This window comes from Salvia splendens, chromosome 2 (genome assembly GCF_004379255.2).
Source record: "Salvia splendens isolate huo1 chromosome 2, SspV2, whole genome shotgun sequence".
Lineage (NCBI taxonomy): Eukaryota > Viridiplantae > Streptophyta > Magnoliopsida > Lamiales > Lamiaceae > Salvia > Salvia splendens.
Genome location: NC_056033.1, coordinates 16451217 through 16469999, shown reverse-complemented (window position 1 = coordinate 16469999; position 18783 = coordinate 16451217). Strand labels below are relative to the sequence as shown.

Sequence of the window (18783 nt, the reverse complement as noted above, 5' to 3'; positions counted from 1 at the left end):
TGATGAAGATTATGAGAAGAACTACAAGCCTAACAAACATGATAATTCTCAAGATAATGAGAATATCTATTTTCCATCTTAACCAAGAAGTCATACCATTAGAAACTTATGCACTAAGAAAATCTACATTTGTACCTAAGATTGTAAGAGTCGTGTCGTAGTGGGAGCGTTCTTTGCGAACATAATAAGTTCATGGGTCTAAAAGAGTCTTAAGACTCAGTCTTAGATCAACTTGAACATAATCCCTGTAACTACAAGGACGCAATGACTTATTCGGATAATCATTCTTGATAAGATGATAGATTCTGAATAACAATCTTAAATAGACAAGAATGTTTGCAAGACTTGCGATACTACTCATAGACTATTTCAGTCAGTGGGAGCTAGTGGACCTGCAAGTGTAAGCATGGATCTCAAAAGACTAGAATAATGGCAAAGGGTTATACCCGGAGAGAATTATATTCTCGCCTGCCATTTTTGCCTAAGTCGATCTGTATATTGTCTATTGTAGCCTACATAAATTAGGATGTATGTACTATGATTGTCAAGACAGTTTTCTTTAAGTAGAAGTCTTGAGGAGATCATCTGCATGGAACATCTTAATGGTTATGTAATACAGGGCAAGAAAGTTGAAAGTGCACTATATTTGGTATTCTTGGTACTCTACGATGATGACATCTATAAAAGTTGATAAACAACTAAGAGGGTTATCTAGCGTAGGAAACTGGTCGTCTACCCAGTTTAAGGATGATGGATTTAAGATAATCTAGTTACATTCTAAGCATCTGTGTCATTAGATTGTTAGAAAAAGAATGTATGTTTTCTTAAAGAATCCTACATCTACACAATACTTAGACACTTTAGCATTGAAAATTCCAAGAAAAGGTTTTTCTTTTTCTAGACGGAATTATTTTGTCTCTAGTCAAGTGTTTTTCGACATTGAATGAGATCAAGAAGAATGAGACAAGTTCCATAATTGGAAGTCTCATATATGCTATGATGTGTATTAAGTTAGATATTAGCTTTGCCGTTGGCATAGAAGCATGATATCATTTTAACCATGGCCAAGGACATTGGATTGGGTAAAGAATATACTATAGTACTTGAAGAAGACTAAACGGCATGCTCTAGTTTACCAGACATCCATGTTATGTCCTTTAGGTTAAATCGACTCGATTTTATAATTGATTGATGATCGAGTTAACCTCTGACTATGTGTTAACGTTAGGAGTTGAAAACTGAGTCATGAAGGAGTGTGATTACATCACAGACTCTATCATGAAAATTACAAGTGTAGTTTCTTCGGAAACTACTAAGGTAGTTGTTCATCTCAGTAATTTCCTGATAGCTTTGACCGTGAATCCAAGTATGCCTATGAGTATTATATTTTGTTATGATTACTCTAGCAAGGTGTCTAACTCGAGGGAAACACGATCTGATAAAGCTAAGCAATCACATAGAGATGAAGTATGAAATTAATTAAGGATTAAGTGCGCAGCAAGACGTTATGGTTTCCAAGATATCATCAGAGAACAACCTGGCAGAATTTTTCACAAAATGCCTATATGGCAACATGTTTTACACATGAGGTGAAAAGTATGGTAGTTCGATGTATCATGGCCCGAGACCTGCTTAGAGTATAAGTGGGAGAGTTTTGGCAGTGGGTATACTCGAAAGCATGATTTTGAGTATAAGTGGGAGATTGTTAGGATTGGTATACTGAAAAACATAATTCGAGCATGTTGCACGGACAGAATTGCTTGTATACAATAAACTCTACAATCCACTTTTAAATCAAGGCGAGAAGAAGTAATTTTATCGCATTGGTGTTTGCTTAAGCATTTATAAGATGTTTTTCAAACATTTAAATGTATAAGAAGCAAACAAGTCTAATTCTTCAACATAGTAGACTGGTCGTGAACGACGTTCACAGAAGGTGACGCAGTCGGTCCTTTGTAGAAGAGAAATAGAATTTCACAACCTAGATAGGCTTTTGCTACCTATCGTGAAAGGTTGCAGTGCCAGTCCGCATGTTTCCTTACCTTAGGAAATAAACGACACTGGTGTGGTATAGCACTGAAGGATCTAACAGTTGAGATAAGTCTTTTCTTGCTATTTACTGAAAGACGAGGTCTCGGTGATTGTTATTTCTTAATCATTGTTGACATAACATTGAACATACGATATTGATTATGCACTACTTTAATTTATCAAATGGTGCGGATTTTTCGCAATCCAAGAATCCTGGTATCTTGGGTAGTGGTGATCTATGTCTAGAGGTGCTAGTATTGTCATTGCAATGAATCGTGTGCTGGGTGAGTCCAGTTTAATAATATCCTCAAGAGGTGTTCGGAAGAGGTTTTATTATTCAGAAACCCGGCTGGATGAAATTTATTCCAGAATAATAAATAAAGATTTTGAACTAGACAACTCTTGGAAAAAGATATTAATTAATTAAAGTAAAATAGCATACTTAAATTAATTAATGGATATTTATATCTTAAATACGGGAAATAATAAATTAAAGAGGTAAAGCCCGGATTACTCGTAATTTGGGATTGGACAGGCAGTCAATATTATTTTACTATAGTGGCTGATAATAATATTCTGTCGGACTTGTATTAAATGGGGGCTCAATTTAATTAGTAAAAGTCCAACAGGTTTGGCCCAAGTCCAACCTCCATGGATCCCTAATATGGCCCATTATAACTCAATATAAAAGGAGATTAGAAAGGAGATTTAGGAATAAAAAAACCTATAATTTTCGTGCTCCCCTCTGGGAGTGGATGAAAAATCAGTTTTTGAGAAAACTGATATTCTGTCTTCTTTCTAATCAAACCTTTTTCGATTCTAATAAGCTTTGCCCACCCAAAGGTCAGATTCTGAGTTCGGGATACAAATTAGAAGATTCGTGGTTGAGTACGAAGATCTTCATGTGGAGAAGGCGCAAGCAATCGTCGATTCTTTGGAGAATCAGATCGGTAATTCTAAACCGTAGGAAATTCATGAACTAGGTTTTAATTCCTTTTACATGAATTATGTGCGTTCTTGTATGCAATTGATTGTTTAACATGTAGATAATTAATCTCATAATCGGTCAAATAGATCTGTAGATCTGATTTATTTGTTTTTGCATGACTTCCGATGTGCAAGGGGCTCCAAACCGCAGATTGATGGTGGACAGTAAAAATGATCTCAACCTAGCTGCCCAAGGGAATTTCTCAAAAACCCCATTCAGCCAAGCGAAGAGCATCCTGGAGAGATTAATCGAAGCAAAGAGATCGTATGAAACCTCCCGCGGCCAGTGCAGACGAGGAGCGGTGCACGCAGCAGAGGCACGAAGCGACGAGAAGCTGGAGGCTCGATTTGAGCAGATGGAGAAGAAGTTGCTAGAAGCAGTAGAGAAGTCCAGAGCGCCTCTACTGCCCGCTCCCAAGGAGAAGACGTATGTGCCACCACCACCAGAGGAGCACCATTATTATTACTGCAAGTTTCCTCCTGAAGCGGAACCACAGACTCAAGTGAACGCTGTCGGCCATTGGAACCTAAATGGCAACTGGACCCAAGGAAAGCAGAGGGATGTTCCATGGAGAGATCATCCAAATTTCAGGTGGAGTGATCAAAGCCCAAGCCAACCGCCTCAACCATCTACGCAACAGATACAACCCTCCGAAGCGCATCCCAATTGGCCCGCACGAAAACAAGAAAGACCAAACAATGGAGGAAATAGAATGCAGGGTGGTCAAGGGAACTGGTCAGGCGGACCTCAAGGGAATTGGTCAATCAGCCCCCAGGGTAACTGGTCTAGTGGAGGACAGCCAAATTGGTCAGGCAGACATCAAGGCCCCCAGCCAAGCAACTCCAGAAGGCAACCGAACAATCAAGTGGTGAGCTATGTTCCGCCACATCAAAGGGGAAATCAGCAGCACCCAGGGAACCAACAATACCATCAGCCCCAGTATCAGCCAGAGCACTACGGTCCATCAGACTTCCCATAGCCCGGCCACGGTGGAGGACCTTCGAATCAAAGATATAACAGACACCCCAATGAAGATCTAGGAGAGGTAATGGCTCCACACCACCCTAACGATGCGATGCGCGAGATCCAGGAAGTACAGAAGGAACAAATGGCTGCTCTGAATATGCTTACAAAACAACTTTCTCAAGTTGCGATGTCGCTGGGAGAACTGAGAGGGAACCAAAGGAAGATCCCTGCCACGGTGCAGCCGACTGGGCGGGAAAACATAAGCGAAGTCTCTCTGAGGTCATGAAAGGTATATCAGAGCCCCAGCTTACCTGCGGTGTCCCCAACATCTATACCCGGACTGAACCAAGAAAAAGAAGGAGAGTCCAGCTCCTCTGATCAAGCTGCCAGAGGAAAGGACAAAGGAAAAGCGAAAATGGGCGGCGAGACCTTAGGAGAAGGTCAAGGCGAAGAAGTGGAGAAGGTCAAGCCCTACCCCTACCGCGGAATGGTGACCAGAAAGAGAGACACCACGATTGATGCGGCAGTCTATTCAAGGACGTGGAAGTCAAGGTGCCACTCCTGACGGCGTTGAAGATGCCCCCAATCAGCAAGTTTATCTAGGACTACCTGGATGGCAAGGTCAATGAAGAAGGAAGGATTATTACAGAAGAGAATGTCTCTGCAGTAATCTAACAGAGCGACCTCCCATCAAAGAAGACTGACCCAAGGATGTTCACGCTCCCGATTTCGATAGGAGATATTCAAGTGGAGCACGCAATGTGCGATTTAGGGGCGTCTATCAATGTTTTTCCGTATTCCATTTACAAGAAGCTGGGAAAGACTAAGCTCGTCGACACCGACATCATGGTATAGCTAGCCGACAGGTCTTGCATTCACCCTGAGGGAATTCTTGAAGACGTGATAGTGAGGGTGAATAATTTCCTATACCCAGCCGACTTCTTCGTGATAAAAATGTCAGAGCCAACGGCAAAAGAGTCTAGTGGAGTGTTGTTGGGAAGACCGTTCATGTCCACAGCCAGCACTATAATCGACGTCCGTAATGGGACGATCAGTCTGGATTTCAACGGAGTGCAATTTACATTCAACATTGACGAAGCAATGAAGAGGCAGACAGACATTGAGAACGTGTATTCGGTGGACGTAACCGAGCTGCTGGTGCAGGAGTATCTGGAGGAGGAGTTCCTACAAAAACAGTTCACAAACTCTGCCACGGACGAAGAAGTTGAGAAGGAGATCGCAGACTGGTACGAGGCCATGAAAGTGGGCGAGATGGATGATCAAGCCATAGCGAAGGCAGTGATGGATTTCTGCGAGCGACTGCGGCCAGCTGGGTCAAGCGGGATTGCTCAAGTGTCGAGCCTCGAGAAGCTGCCTGATCAAGGAACCCAACTGAGAAGAGAAGTGGAAGAGAACCCTCAGCCTACTGCGGTACCCACACCCGCGAAGGAATTGAAGTCGCTTCCTGCTCATTTGAAGTACACCTACCTGGGGAAAAATGAAACATTGCCAGTAATCATCAACAATCAGTTGACTCAGGGGCAGGAAAATCAATTACTGGAGGTGATGAGGCGTAATCAGAAGGCCATCGGGTGGAAGTTGACAGATTTGGTAGGTATTAGCCCAGAATTATGCATGCACCACATTCGGTTGGAAGAAGGAGCAAAACCTCACCGTGACCAACAACGCAAGCTCAACCCCAATATGAGGGAAGAAGTACTCAAGGAGATAGTTAAGTTGGTCTCGATAGGAATCATCTACTCCATCCCGGATAGCAACTGGGTCAGTCCAGTTCGTATGGTAGTAAAGACAGGTGGAATCCAGGTGGTGAAAAACAAGAAGGACGAGTTGATTCCCACAAGGCCCGACACGAGATGGATGATGTGCATTGATTACAGGAAACTGAATGCGGCCACAAAGAAGGGTCACTTCCCGCTGCCATTCATTGACCAAATGCTTGAGAAATTGGCCGGGAAACAATACTTCAGTTTCCTCGATGGTTATATTGGCTATTTCCAGATTGCGGTTAATCCAGAGGACCAGGAGAAGACCACCTTTACATGCCCCTTCGGCACCTACGCCTATAGAAGATGCCATTTGGCCTCTGCAATGCTCCAGGTACCTTCCAAAGATGCATGATGAGCATTTGCTCTGATTTATTAGAAGACTGTATTAAGATCTTCATGGAAGATTTCATCGTCTATGGGGACACATTTGAGCAAGGACTACATAGCTTAAACAGAGTTCTGGAGAGGTGCCGGCAGAAGGACTTGGTCTTGAACTTCGAGAAGTGCCATTTCATGGTCACTGAAGGCATTGTCTTGGGCCACGTGGTGTCAAGCAGAGGAATAGAAGTGGATCAAGCCAAAGTGGCAATTATAGCAAAGCTCCCTTATCCAACAAATAAAAAGGAGATCATGGCTTTCTTGGGCCATGCGGGCTTTTATAGATGATTTATCAAGGATTTTGCGAAGATAGCCCAACCCTTGACGAGGCTACTCTAGAATGATGTGGAGTTCGTATTTTTCGATGCCTGCAAGGCCGCTTTCCAGCTTTGAATGATAGACTGATCAGTGCTCCGATCATCCGCGCCCCCGACTGGAGTCACCCCTTCGAGGTGATGTAGGATGCAAGCAACTATGCAGTAGGGGCGGTCTTGGGTCAAAAGATCGATGGGAAAAGCTATGTTATCTTCTACGCTTCAAAGTCTCTCAATCAAGCGCAGAAGAATTACGATACGATAGAGAATGAGATGCTGTCAGTAGTCTATGCATTCAAGAAATTCAGACCCTACTGCTGGGCTCGAAAGTGATTGTCTACACCGATCACGCGACAATCAAATACCTTCTGGCGAAGAAAGAGTTAAAGTCGCGCTTGATCAGGTGGGTACTCCTGCTGCAAGAGTTTGACTGGGAGGCAGTCGACAAGAAGAGCAGTGAGAATAGAGTGGCTGATCACCTGAGCAACATCATGCAATAGGACAATGGGGAAGCCATCTCTGACGCATTCCCTGAAGAGCATTTGTACCTGATCAAGTCGAAGTCCAGCCTTCAGTCAATCAACCACGCTGAGAAGGTAAATCAAGCTGACCAAAGGAAAGAGATCCACGGGCAGAGGGAGCCATGGTTTGCTGACATGGCCAATTATTTGGTGACGGGCGAACTACCCAGAAATGATGAGGTCACAAGAGCGCAAAAGCAGAAACTCAAGAGCGACTCCCGCTACTTCTACTGGGACGATCCTTATTTGGAGAAGATAGGAGCTGATCAAGTCATCCGCCGCTGCATACCTGAGTGGGAACAAGAGGACGTATTGGTCCACTGCCACACACTAGCATGTGGAGGTCATTTTGGTCCGAAGAAGACAGCGAGGAAAGTACATGTTAGTGGGTTTTACTGGCCCTCCATCCATAAGGACACATATGAGTTCTGCAGGATGTGCCCCCTATGCCAATTGACGGGAGGTATCTCAGCAAAGGATGAAATGCCGCAAGTCCCAGTGATAGTGTGCGAGATTTTCGACGTCTGGGGGATGGATTTCATGGGACCATTCCCATCGTCTGAACGAAACTTTTATATTCTGGTAGCGGTGGACTATGTGTCCAAGTGGATTGAAGTGAAGGCAACAAAGACTTGTGAGTCCAAGGAGGTGGCCAAGTTCTTATGGTCTGATATCTTTACCCGGTATGGAGTACCGCGGGCCGCCATCTCCGATCAAGGCACTCACTTCGTCAATCGAACCATATAAGCCTTGATGAAGAAATATGGAGTCCACCACCGACTGTCCACACCCTACCACCGCCAGACGAATGGCCAAGCTGAAGTGTCCAATCGAGAGATCAAGGCAATCCTAGAAAAAACAGTAAACCCAACGCGAAAGGACTGGAGTCGCCGACTAGAGGACGCGCTCTAGGCATACAGGTCTGCCTTCAAAACGCCGATCGGGATGTCCCCTTACCGTCTGGTATTCGGGAAGATGTGCCATTTACCTGTGGGAATTGAGCATCATGCCTTCTAAGCTATCAAAGAGATGAATCTGAACGCCGAGGCCTGCGCTGAGGAGAGGAAGTTGCAGCTGCAGGAGCTTGAAGAGCTCCGCCTCGATGCGTATGACTCTGCCATGTGGTATAAAGAAAGAACGAAGATGTGGCATGACAAAAACCTCAGAAAGAAGGAGCTCAAGGCAAGACAGAAGGTGCTACTATTCCAGTCGAGACTGAAACTGATGCCAGGGAAGCTGAGGTCAAGGTGGACTGGCCCCTATACCATCATCGCCATACGAGCAAATGGAGCAATCGAACTCCAAGGAAGCGACCCTGACTCGTCTTCCTTCTTAGTGAATGGCCATAGTGTGAAGTCCTACAGGGATGGAACTGAGGTGTGCGTGGTGGAAGAAATTCCACTATTCATGCCTAAATCTCTCCAATGATAGCAGGTAGAAGGAGTAACTTGGTACCTTGGGTAGTCTGTTTGATCGAGCAACAGATGATTTCTAAACTATCAAACTGATCAAGTGACATCCTAAGGGCACTCAGTCAACTCCTTGGTAGCTTAGTGTAAATACTTTTTTTCTGATTATTAATTTTAAACAAAAATAAATAAAATAAAATAAAATATATATATATAAAAAATCTAAAAACAAGGTTAAACTGATCAAGTGGTTATTATTTGAGTATTCATCTAGCATTACTTGTCCACTTGATCAGTTGGATTCTGGACTTAATTGATGGTCTAATGTTGTTGGATTGATCAAGGCAGAGAACTGAAAAGGCGTGCGCAAATGTTGAAAAGTTGCATTTAAAGATGAAGCGTCGAGGGAGACGTGCTCAAGCGTTGAAAAGTTGCATTTGAAGGCGAAGCGTATTGAGGAAGCCAGCTATTCTGAAAAAGCGCGCATAGTACTTGAAGCGTCGCATGGACGCCAACAGTCACTTTTTTCAAATTAAAGGGAGTTTTTTGAAATGTCCTTCATTTTTCCTAACCGCTAATAGTACTCCTTTGTTTTCTCTCTCGATATTTCTCACGAATTCGCAGGAACCCTAGCCCAATCGCCACCATTTTTCACACAAAAACCCCACAAATACCAGTAAAATGAAGAAGACCGGAGCAAGCGAGAAAGCTACATCCTCAAGGGACGTTGCTACCAGTACCAGAAGCAGTGGGCGGCAAACTTCCGTTCCAACCTCGGCGGTGCCGCTTGCAAACCCTAGCGCCGCCGCTCCATCTCCCTCACCCCCACAGTAGATCCAAGGTTATCGGAGCAACTAGAGAGGCTCCTCGACAGTTTACCCATAGAGATGGACGCCGCGACGGCCTTCGCTCATCGCAGAGCTAACCTAGTATTTCCCAGATCTAGAAATCCCGCTCCGATTTCTAAACCACAAATTCCACCATCCTCTCCACCCAAACCACAAAGTCCACCTCCTCCTTCCAAATCCCTAAATCACGTATCCGACCCAATGGAGATGCTGGACCACTATAGTGAAGCGACGGTACTGGTGGAGGACCCGAACGATATGGAGGAAGGGGAGGCTTTGAGCAGCCTGTCGCTCGTTTCGCCCCAAGGCTGGAGGAGCCGGAAATCAAGCGGGCAGTCGAGGATGCCGGTAGAGCTAGTCCCAGCCAGGAAGAAGGTGCCCGTGCCGGAGATATCCTGTCACCCCCGAGTGGCGGAGGCTCCAACTCCGCCCACTTCCAGGAGCTACAACCGATTGAGGTGGTGGAGATTGAGGACGACATAGAGGTCCGGCAGCCCCTCCCCAGTGATGTACTACTTCAGAGCAGGGGGGTCGACTAGAACCTCCTGCAGACGATAGATGATGAGTCATACTCCGAGTGGGAAAAGGAGCAGCTACTTCGATGGTCGCGCCGTATGAGGCGCCTGATTGATGAGGAAGAGGCTGTAGAGGACAACCACGCCATGACGGAGAAGAAGAGAAAGGGGAAAGAGCTAGCCCAGCCTCCCTTGAAGAGAACACGCCCTGCCCACAAAGGGATAGTCATTAGGGACACCGACCAACCAGCTACCCCTCTGCCGCGTGACGATGATGAAGGCAGCGAGACCGGGAACGTGAGCTACGCTGGACCCGGACTTCCAAAAGAAGCATGGGGAGCCCTGAGCCTGCCCCTACTGTTGACTACTCCAAAAAGTATGTGGTTCTGACCGCAGACCTCCTCAAGCGGATGTTAGAGTTTGATAATCCAAAATGGCAAGAGGAGGTCAACCAGAGGGTGACTAAGCAAAAGAGGCTGAAATCAGGGAAGAAGCTCCACCAACCTGCCCTAGAGAAGATACAGGTTGAGGAGAAGTTTACAGAGTACATGACCGGGATTGGCTTTGAGTGGCTTTTGGAGATTGATGAGACCCTTGTTCCAGAGGTCTTGGCCAAGGAGTTTTTCACCTCTTTTCGGTTTAGTGGGGAGGTCGACCTTGACGCCAGGAGCGTCAGGTTCAGAGTGTTTGGCCGCCAGCAGCACATGAGCTTAAATGAGTTTTCCATCCGAATGGGGCTCTATACAAACAGCCAGGTGGCACATGGAGAGTGGTTCGGGCGAGATATAGGCCTCCCGAACAAAAAGGCTGACTTCGATCAACAGGCTGTCTAGAAAGCCCTCAGTCACGAAAGAGCTCCAGCATTCAAGGCCTCTGAGTCCAGGTGTAATCATATTGCGGACCCTGCTCTCCGCCTAGCCCAAGTATACCTCGGCTGCAACCTCCTGGGTCAAGCCAACACCACAGCCATGTGGTGCATGAAGGAACAGAGGAAAGTCCACCTGGGCTTCTATTTCATGTGGTGCATGAAGGAACAGAGGAAAGTCCACCTGGGCTTCTGGCTAGCTTATTCTATCAATCAAATCGCTACCCGACCGGCTCGTCACTTGAACATATGTCACCTCCTGGGAGCTTACCTGAAGAGGAACTGGATTCTGGAGAATCAGGAAAGTGTTAGACGCCCCCTCTATTGCCCTCGCCCTGAACCGTTTGACCTTGATTACTTTTCAGATTACAGGTACAGGAGAAGGCGCGACAGGGGGGGTTTCTCTTCTACACAACTGTCCAAATGGAACAATCAAGGGGCCAACTGGAAGGAAGGCAGAGGCAAGCTAATCGCCCAGCCAGCCCGAGCAAACCAAGGGGCTGGCTGGCAATAATACCCACACCGAGGGTAGAGCAGACTGAGGAGGTTGCCCAAAGGGATAACGGATGGAAGCTGCGCATGGAGCAAATGATGGCGCAGTTGGTGGAAAATTCTCAAGCACATCTGGTGCAAATGAACCGGATTGGGACTGTGATGCAGAGGCTGCTGGAGGCAGTTCGTGATCCAGAGAGTGCCCTAGCCCGCCAGCCAAGCACTAGGCACCCACCACCTCCCTCCACACTCTCACCTCCGGGAAGGTATGCCCCTGACCCCAGAAGGCGTACCTCTGCTCCAACTAAGCCCACCTCTACCCACCCTGCTCAGCCATCCAAGAGACACTAGTATGCCATCTTTACCCAACTCGATTCAATTCCAATCAATTTCTATTATTTTTGTTTTGGTCTGTAAATTCTATGTTTTCATCCGTTTCACACTTAGCCCAGTACATGGTCTAAGTATGAGAAGTTTATGGATTTGTTGTTCTTGACTCTTTGTTTCTGGGTTATTCTTGTTTTTCCTTGTTTCGGCATGTTTTTTTTATTTTGGCACTATCACCCACTTAGCCTAGTGTCTGATTTAAGTGTGAGAAGTTTCCTTGGTTTTTGTTATGCTGTGTCGTTGCCTAACCTTTTTTCCACTGCATCAAGATGCTCGAGGGCGAGCCAATATGCAGTGGGAGGGGGGAGGGTTAGTCCATTTGAAATCACACATGTCGGGTTTAAAAAAGGGAAAAAAATAATAAACAACAGATAGAATTAATCAGGACAGTATGCTTGGAATTGGGTAAATGAAAGATATGAATGCTTAAGAAAGAGTTAGATAAAGGAGTCAATATGTTTACATGTGGAAACTTAATTGCTTAACTTGATTAGTTTGAATGATGTAAGTATGATGGAAATGCTCATTTTTAAAACCTTCTGTAAAGCCTCTCTAAAATGTGAGTTATAAGCCAAAGTAGAACATTTTCTACTATTTTTACAAAAAAATACGAGAGGCTGCTTTTTGATATTTAGATGAAAATTACACAAGTAGTAAGGACTAAATGCATTAGGACTTAGCCATTTGAGCTTTTTTTTCTTTCGTTTCACGAATCCGCCTCATCAAACAAGGCACCCCTTAGTAAACCAAATTGAGTCGTATACACTTTTACCCGTCTTTTGAAGCCTTAAAACCAAATTTTTACATTTTTACGAACACATGAGAAAAAAGGGGGAGAGATGAATTATTTCAACAAAGAAAAGGGGTAGCGATAGAAGGACCGAAATAAATGGATAGTCAGGTTGATCAAGTCAATTAGCCAGGTTGATCAAAAATAAAAAGTTAGGTTGATCAGTTCAATTCAAAAAAAAAATTATTATGTTGAAAAAAGTTGAGAAAAAGTTGAAAATGGGCAGTAAAAAGTTGTAATCTAGTACGTCAATAGTTAAGAATAAGCCAGAACGTTAGAAGCAAGGTCGTAGCTTGACCAAGGGAGTTGTCAAGTGGCAAGAAGGAAACCCCGCTTGATCTAGTAAAATTATTCAGATCTTGGTCTCTTGACTCATAAGCTTTTCTTTTTCTTTTTCCAGTTTATATTTTTAAAGGTTGTTAACTTAGAACCCCTATGACCCTACCCTAACACGTTACTCCCCTAAGCCTCATTACTACCAAAACAAAGACCTTAAGGAACTATCTTGTGCAGTCCGATTCGAGGTATTAAATGTGTAGCAATTACTAAGTGAACAGTCCTAACATCTATGGTGAGAAATGAGTGACTGGGTGAATCCAACAGGTGGTATAAATTAAGCTATTTTGACGAACTGACACCTTGATCAAGTGAACGCGAAAGGGAGGAAACATAAGCTGCTGGCAAATGGATTGACCTCGACCTCAGGTATGATTGTTGGAAGTTTATTCGGTTTTATGCATCTATGTGAATATGTGTCTTTGTTTTGAATCTTCTGTTTTTCTTCGTCTTCTTTCACTTTCTTCAAATGAGTAAACCATGCCTGAAATTTGTCTTATTCTCTTTTTCTTTTCTTTTTCTTTATACTTGAGGACAAGTATGTTTTAAGTGTGAGCAGTTTGATAATGCCTATTTCATGCATCGGTTTAGGGGTAAAATGTAGGATACTAGATCAGTTTATCGCGCAAAGCGAGTGTTAATTGTGCACGAATGCCGCTTGATCAAGGACAGCAAGGCCAAGCTGATCAAGCTGGCGCAGAAGGCGAAAAAGGCCAAAACCATGTGGGTTGATCAAGGTGGTGATTAAGCAGTTATCCAGGGGACCACTACATTCCAAAAGGAGGACACGTAGGGCCGATGCGCTGGAAAGCAATCCTCAATCAGTTATCAAGGACTATAGTGTGAAACAGAAAAGGGGACACGTATCTTTAAAAAAATCCCAGATCCAGTGTTGAACTTTTATTATGTTGAATGGAAAAGTGTTTCGTAGATTCGTAGCATGTTTATGTAGTTAAATCTTTTATTCCAGTTTGTCGCTTACTTGATCGGTTCGCTATTTTCCAGCATGATGAGTCATTTGATCCAGTAGTTAGTTTATATTCCGCCTAGTTTAATCAAATAGTTTAAAACTCCCAACTTACAGTATGGCAGCAGCCGAACCCTGTTCACTAAACACACACTCAACGCACCAGTTTCTCTGTGGGATCGACCTCGTACTTGCCGCTTGCTGTTAAAAGTAGGATGCATGTTAGGGAGTTATAAATATTTTTGTGAAAGAGAGAAGCGCCTTGATCAAGTTGCAACGATATTTGCAAACTGATCCACTCGGTCGGTTATTTTTCCATATAACTTGATCACGTGTAATCTCCCATTCACCATATATTCATCCACATTTCAGTTGCAATGTTCTCTCGGAATTGGGTCTAATCGTTCGATGGCTCTACAGATTCAAGGAACTGTGTACCCATGACCTCATCTTCTAAGTTTGCCTCGTACTGTATACCGTCTAGCTCGACTTCTATCGGATCAATAGGCATCTCACGGCGGATGAAGTTATGCAACAAGAAGCAAGCTGCTATTAGACGGACTTGAGTTTTGATTGGATAGAAGGAGGAGCTACGGAAGATCCTTCAACACATCTTTAAAACAGCGAATGCACGCTCTATAACATTACGTGCCTTGGTATGGCGCATATTAAACATTTCAATTGCATTTTGGGGTGCCTCGGTACCCGGTCCCCATTCTTTCAGATGATATCTAACACCTCGGAAAGGCGTAAGGAACCCATTGCTGTTTGCGTAACCATTATCACATAAGTAATAGTACCCTGAAGGAGAGTTGCCACAAAGTAGATCTATATCAGATTATAAGTTGCATAAAAACTGAATGTTACTCAAGACAATATCAAAAAACTTGTAATTTTGAACTACCTTTTGGGACTTTCAGGCCATTCACCCGTGACACCGCATCCCTCAATACACAAGAGTCTCCAGCTAATCTCTCCCATCCTATTAGGACATACAAGAATTGCATGTTGTGGTCACAGATAGCTAGGGTGTTTGTAGCTATTAGGCCCTTCTGAATCTGATACCGAGGTTTGTCTGTGCTACTGACCAAGACGAGTATATGGGTGTCATCCAAAGCTCCTACACATCCCTAAAAGAATGGACCGTCAGTGTCATACAAACAAGTAACGGAGTATGGTGGTGTATTATAGACATGATGGATAACATGAACCATATCTAGCGGCTATCTTCACAATCCTCGGTGACAGGTGTAGGTTTGGCTAGAAAAATTGGATACAATGACAAAACATGTCGACCTGTTCCTCTACCCGGAGGACCTTGCCGATACGCAGCCCACCACGGTCATACAGAAGCCGACATAGACGGTCGAATGTGTTGCGATCCATTCGTATGTTAGCAATACAATATGCGTCGGTGAAATGAAGTATACGGTCAATGTGTTGTAGTTGTGCAGGTACCCTGCCAATCAAACTGTACTGCCTGGCAATCTCGACTATTCGACGTCTCGACCGCCCACTGCGAGCCCTAAGATACCTTTGCACAAGGAGACTCGTCTCTGTTCCGAATTTGTGCAAAATATCCTCTACCAATAGACATATCCAAGCATAATTGGGACTTGGTTGCCTCATGGTCCGATCAAAACAAGTCACACAGTAAGTATGCTGCAACCACCTTCACGTTATTTATACTACAACACAAAGGATATTGATTTACATTACCCACTGAAGATTAGATGCAATTATCAAATTATAAGCATACCACAATTACATATGCTCCACAAGCAAAAGTACACGAGGTATAAGTAAACCAACACCATTTCTACAATCATCATATCGGGCAGCACTCAGATGGAAAATCACATACAAACCACATATATACTACAGATAAAAAGTGAAAAATAGAAAATGTAGCCACTACCTAGACTGCCGGAGTGAAATCCACCCCTGTCCGAGAAAATGTGATATCTCGCAATACAAATGCAGATCCGCTTCCGTCGGTAGCTCCACAGTTTTGCACCTAATCCAGATCTGTGGACATCACAAAAGTAACGACTTACCACATGTATTAATTGACCCAACACTTTCAAACAATACCATGAATTAAGTGTGATTTTTCAGTCCGATGTCGAAGATCCCCAAATCTATCAGCCGATTTTAGAAGCATTTGCAGAACTATATGTCGGATGAGAAAGAAACACAAAGTAAATCAAACGAATAGAGGATGCTTACATGGACAGGGAAAAGCCGAGAATGGTTTGGCTTTCTCTTATGTACCAATTGCTTGGACGAGGTGAAAGTGTTCCGACGGGCTGCCCCTCTGTAATTTTGATTCAAAAAATGAATTTTTGTTTTAGGTTAGGATGGAGTAAAGTCATCCAGTTGACACGTCAACTACGGGGGGTATTTTCGGCAATTCTCATCCAAATCTAGGTACACACTTCGATGCAGAAATAAAATCTTCTGAAATTTGCAAGAATTCAAATCTGCTCAAAACAAGTGAACAATGAGGGCCCTTGCCCATTTTATCGGGTCGTGAAGATTTTAAGAGCATCCACAACCGTGCTCTTGCCAGCGGCACGGTTGTTAGCCTGGCCCCACTTTTTCTGCCTACTCTCTGGCAAGAGCACAACACCCACAACTGTGCTCTTCCGCAAGGACGAGCACAATTAATTTAAAATTCAATTAAACAAAAACATTTCCATAATACTAAAATTCATTAAAAACCACAATAAATATTACAAATTACAAATAAAATAAAAAAGACATAATTAAAATCCTAAAATTTAAAAATTACATAATTAAAATACTAAAAATTAAAAATTACATAATTAAACTCCTAAAAATTAAAATTATATAATTATTGGCTAATATTACCCGAGGAAGACTACTCATCCGGCGGCACTAACCCCAATTGTTTTTGGAGACCCAATATCATGGTCTCGTGTGTTTGAAGTTGCGTGGGGGTCATAGTTGACCTATCGGTCATATTGAGTTGGTGTAAGAGCATCCACAGCGAGTTGTTCGGGGGTGGGGTGGCACATAGGGAGCGGGTTCGGGAGCGGGGGCAAATGGAGTCGCGGCGCGACGGCGGTCGGCAGCCGCCTTCTTCTTTCCTTGCGGTCGGCGTCGGAAACCGCTTGGTTCGGCGTCGGGGCTACCCAAGTTAGCTCCGACGAGTTGGCTAGCCACTTCTTCAGAGCCGGCGTCGGATAGGGATACCGACCTTGACCGTTTGGAGGAGCCGCTAGAGGAGGATGTTACGCCTCCCATATACTTCGGGTGGAACCGCGTTTCCTGCCAAACGTTGAGGTACTTGAACGACTTGTCGTTCATGGATTGGTAGGTGCTCAGCACGGCAGTGATGATGTCGACCTCCCTCCGGCCGCTCCCGGCATTCCGCGTCTCCTGGAGGAAATAGCCATTGAACTTGCCAATTTCTTCGTTGGCTCGGCCGATGCAGTTGCGCACCATACTCTCGTTGCGCTCGATCGTTCCCGGCGGCCGGTTTGCATTGTACCGGCAAGAGACGCGCCACCAAAAGTGATCGCCGGATTGGTTCGTGCCAACCGCCGCATCTTCAGAGATTTCGAAGTACGCCTTGAACAATTTATCCATCTCCGCCGGAGTGTACGGTGTCCGGACACCGCTACGAGTAGGAGCTGGCGGAGTTTGGGAGGGGGCAGTCGGCCTACGCTCCGGTGTCCACCCGTATCGCCCTTGGGAGGCACCTTGGTCGTCGATAGGGTATGGCCGGTAGCCACCCGGAACGGCCGAATCTTGGGTTTGAGGAGGGGTCGAATATTCCGTTTCCGGACTAGGAAACAGTTGTCCACCAAACTATTCGGGGTTCCAACCGTGAGAGGGAGGGTGGTCATCGCCTTGGCCGGACATTGTTATGTTGTAGGGTATGAGAGAATGAAGATGAAAATGGATATGGGAGAATGAAGATGAGAATGGATATTGGAGAATGAAGATGAGAATTGTGTAGTTTGATGTGAATTTTTGGGTGTGAAAGTGTGGGTATTTATAGATGAAAGTGTGTATTTTTGGGGGAAAAAATAAAAAAAATTAAAAAGGTGTAAAAAACGGTAATAAACGGATATATTTTTTTTGGGAAGTGAAATTTTTTTTATCGGTTTTTTTAATTAAAAACCGATTTTAAATAAAAAAACATATAAAGGCAACGGCTATGTCGTTGCCCAATCGCCCAACGCAACGTGTCCTGCTCGCTGGCGCGGCGCTGCTCGACGTGCCAGCGACCCGAGCGCAGCGGCGGCGAGACACCACCGTGCCAGTGGTGCGGACGGACACCGCCTCTTCCGCCACCGTTGTGGATGCTCTAAACATCGTAAACCGAACAGTATGAAATGCACGGATTAGATCATTAATCTGGGCATATCTGAAAAACTGAACACGCCCTAAGCCCTGGTATTCACTTTACCTAGAAAAATTGTATCTCCATTTGAAGTGAAAACGTTGTATTTTATTGCCAATTGAAACTTAATACTCCATTCGTTCCAAGGAAGATGACTCATTTCTTAGGTGATACAGGATTCTATGCAGTTTTATTTTATGTGTTGAGTGAAGAGAATAAAGTAAGAGAGAAGAAATAAAGTAGAGATAAATGTGTTTCCATATTTAGTAATGGGTCATCTTAGTTTGGACATACCAAAAAGAAAAGTGGGTCATCTTCAGTAGGACGGATGAAGTACTACTATAAATATAATTAACTACTCCATCCGTTCCATAGTAATGGAGACATTTCTTTTCGGCACGTAGATTAAGAAAAATTGTGTTAGATGAGTTAAGTAAAGGGAGAATAAAGTGAAAAATGAAAAAGGTAGAAAGTTGAAGAGAGAATAAAGTAAGAGAGAGTGAAGTAGGTGTGGAGAAATGTGTTGACTATTACTAAAAAAGGGAAATGACTCTATTCCTATGGAACGTACCAAAATGGCAAAATAATTCTATTATTATGGAACGGAGGGAGTATCATTTATTAATTAATATTTGAATGGAACACATCAGTTTCTATTATTGTGTCGGAGCGGGTCGCCGACTGTGGGCCAAATTTAACTGACCCAACAACATATCTGGGTTAAAAACTGGAAAAAAATACTGACTCACCAATATATCTGAACTTTAAATTTGGGCTAGTGGTCCAATAGATCGAAACAAAAAAAATTTGGGTC

At 44.1% G+C, this 18783-nt stretch overlaps 4 protein-coding genes across 4 annotated transcripts; 3 read left to right on the top strand and 1 right to left on the bottom strand.

The window, feature by feature from the left end:
- The first annotated feature begins 3134 nt into the window (after window positions 1-3134).
- LOC121774855 (basic salivary proline-rich protein 4-like) lies at window positions 3135-3998 on the top strand. The gene has a single exon (XM_042171730.1). The coding sequence runs from the start codon at window positions 3135-3137 to the stop codon at window positions 3996-3998; it is 864 nt and encodes a 287-aa protein (XP_042027664.1).
- Window positions 3999-6753: 2755 nt separating this feature from the next.
- On the top strand, window positions 6754-7732 carry LOC121774847 (protein NYNRIN-like). The gene is made up of 2 exons (XM_042171719.1): window positions 6754-6867; window positions 6965-7732. Exons 1-2 carry the CDS (start codon window positions 6754-6756, stop codon window positions 7730-7732), a joined length of 882 nt encoding a protein of 293 aa, XP_042027653.1.
- A 282-nt stretch (window positions 7733-8014) lies between these two features.
- Window positions 8015-8413, top strand: LOC121774840. The gene has a single exon (XM_042171708.1). The coding sequence runs from the start codon at window positions 8015-8017 to the stop codon at window positions 8411-8413; it is 399 nt and encodes a 132-aa protein (XP_042027642.1).
- Window positions 8414-13991: 5578 nt separating this feature from the next.
- LOC121774831 lies at window positions 13992-14980 on the bottom strand. Its single transcript, XM_042171696.1, has 4 exons — window positions 14891-14980; window positions 14499-14724; window positions 14269-14395; window positions 13992-14196 (listed from the first exon to the last, which is right to left on the bottom strand). Exons 1-4 carry the CDS (start codon window positions 14978-14980, stop codon window positions 13992-13994), a joined length of 648 nt encoding a protein of 215 aa, XP_042027630.1.
- Between the last annotated feature and the right edge of the window lie 3803 nt (window positions 14981-18783).

What these genes read in the sequence shown, in the direction of transcription:
- LOC121774855 (XM_042171730.1), top strand. Translation starts at nt 3,135, where the DNA reads ATGACTTCCGATGTGCAAGGGGCTCCAAACCGCAGATTGATGGTGGAC.
- LOC121774847 (XM_042171719.1), top strand. Translation starts at nt 6,754, where the DNA reads ATGCATTCAAGAAATTCAGACCCTACTGCTGGGCTCGAAAGTGATTGT. An exon ending in TTAAAGTCGCGCTTGATCAG is followed by an intron (nt 6,868 to 6,964) that starts GTGGGTACTCCT and finishes ATCATGCAATAG; the next exon opens with GACAATGGGGAAGCCATCTC.
- LOC121774840 (XM_042171708.1), top strand. Translation starts at nt 8,015, where the DNA reads ATGAATCTGAACGCCGAGGCCTGCGCTGAGGAGAGGAAGTTGCAGCTG.
- LOC121774831 (XM_042171696.1), bottom strand. Translation starts at nt 14,980, where the DNA reads ATGGATCGCAACACATTCGACCGTCTATGTCGGCTTCTGTATGACCGT. An exon ending in TGGCCTGAAAGTCCCAAAAG is followed by an intron (nt 14,396 to 14,498) that starts GTAGTTCAAAAT and finishes ACTCTCCTTCAG; the next exon opens with GGTACTATTACTTATGTGAT. An exon ending in CCCCAAAATGCAATTGAAAT is followed by an intron (nt 14,197 to 14,268) that starts GTTTAATATGCG and finishes GATGTGTTGAAG; the next exon opens with GATCTTCCGTAGCTCCTCCT.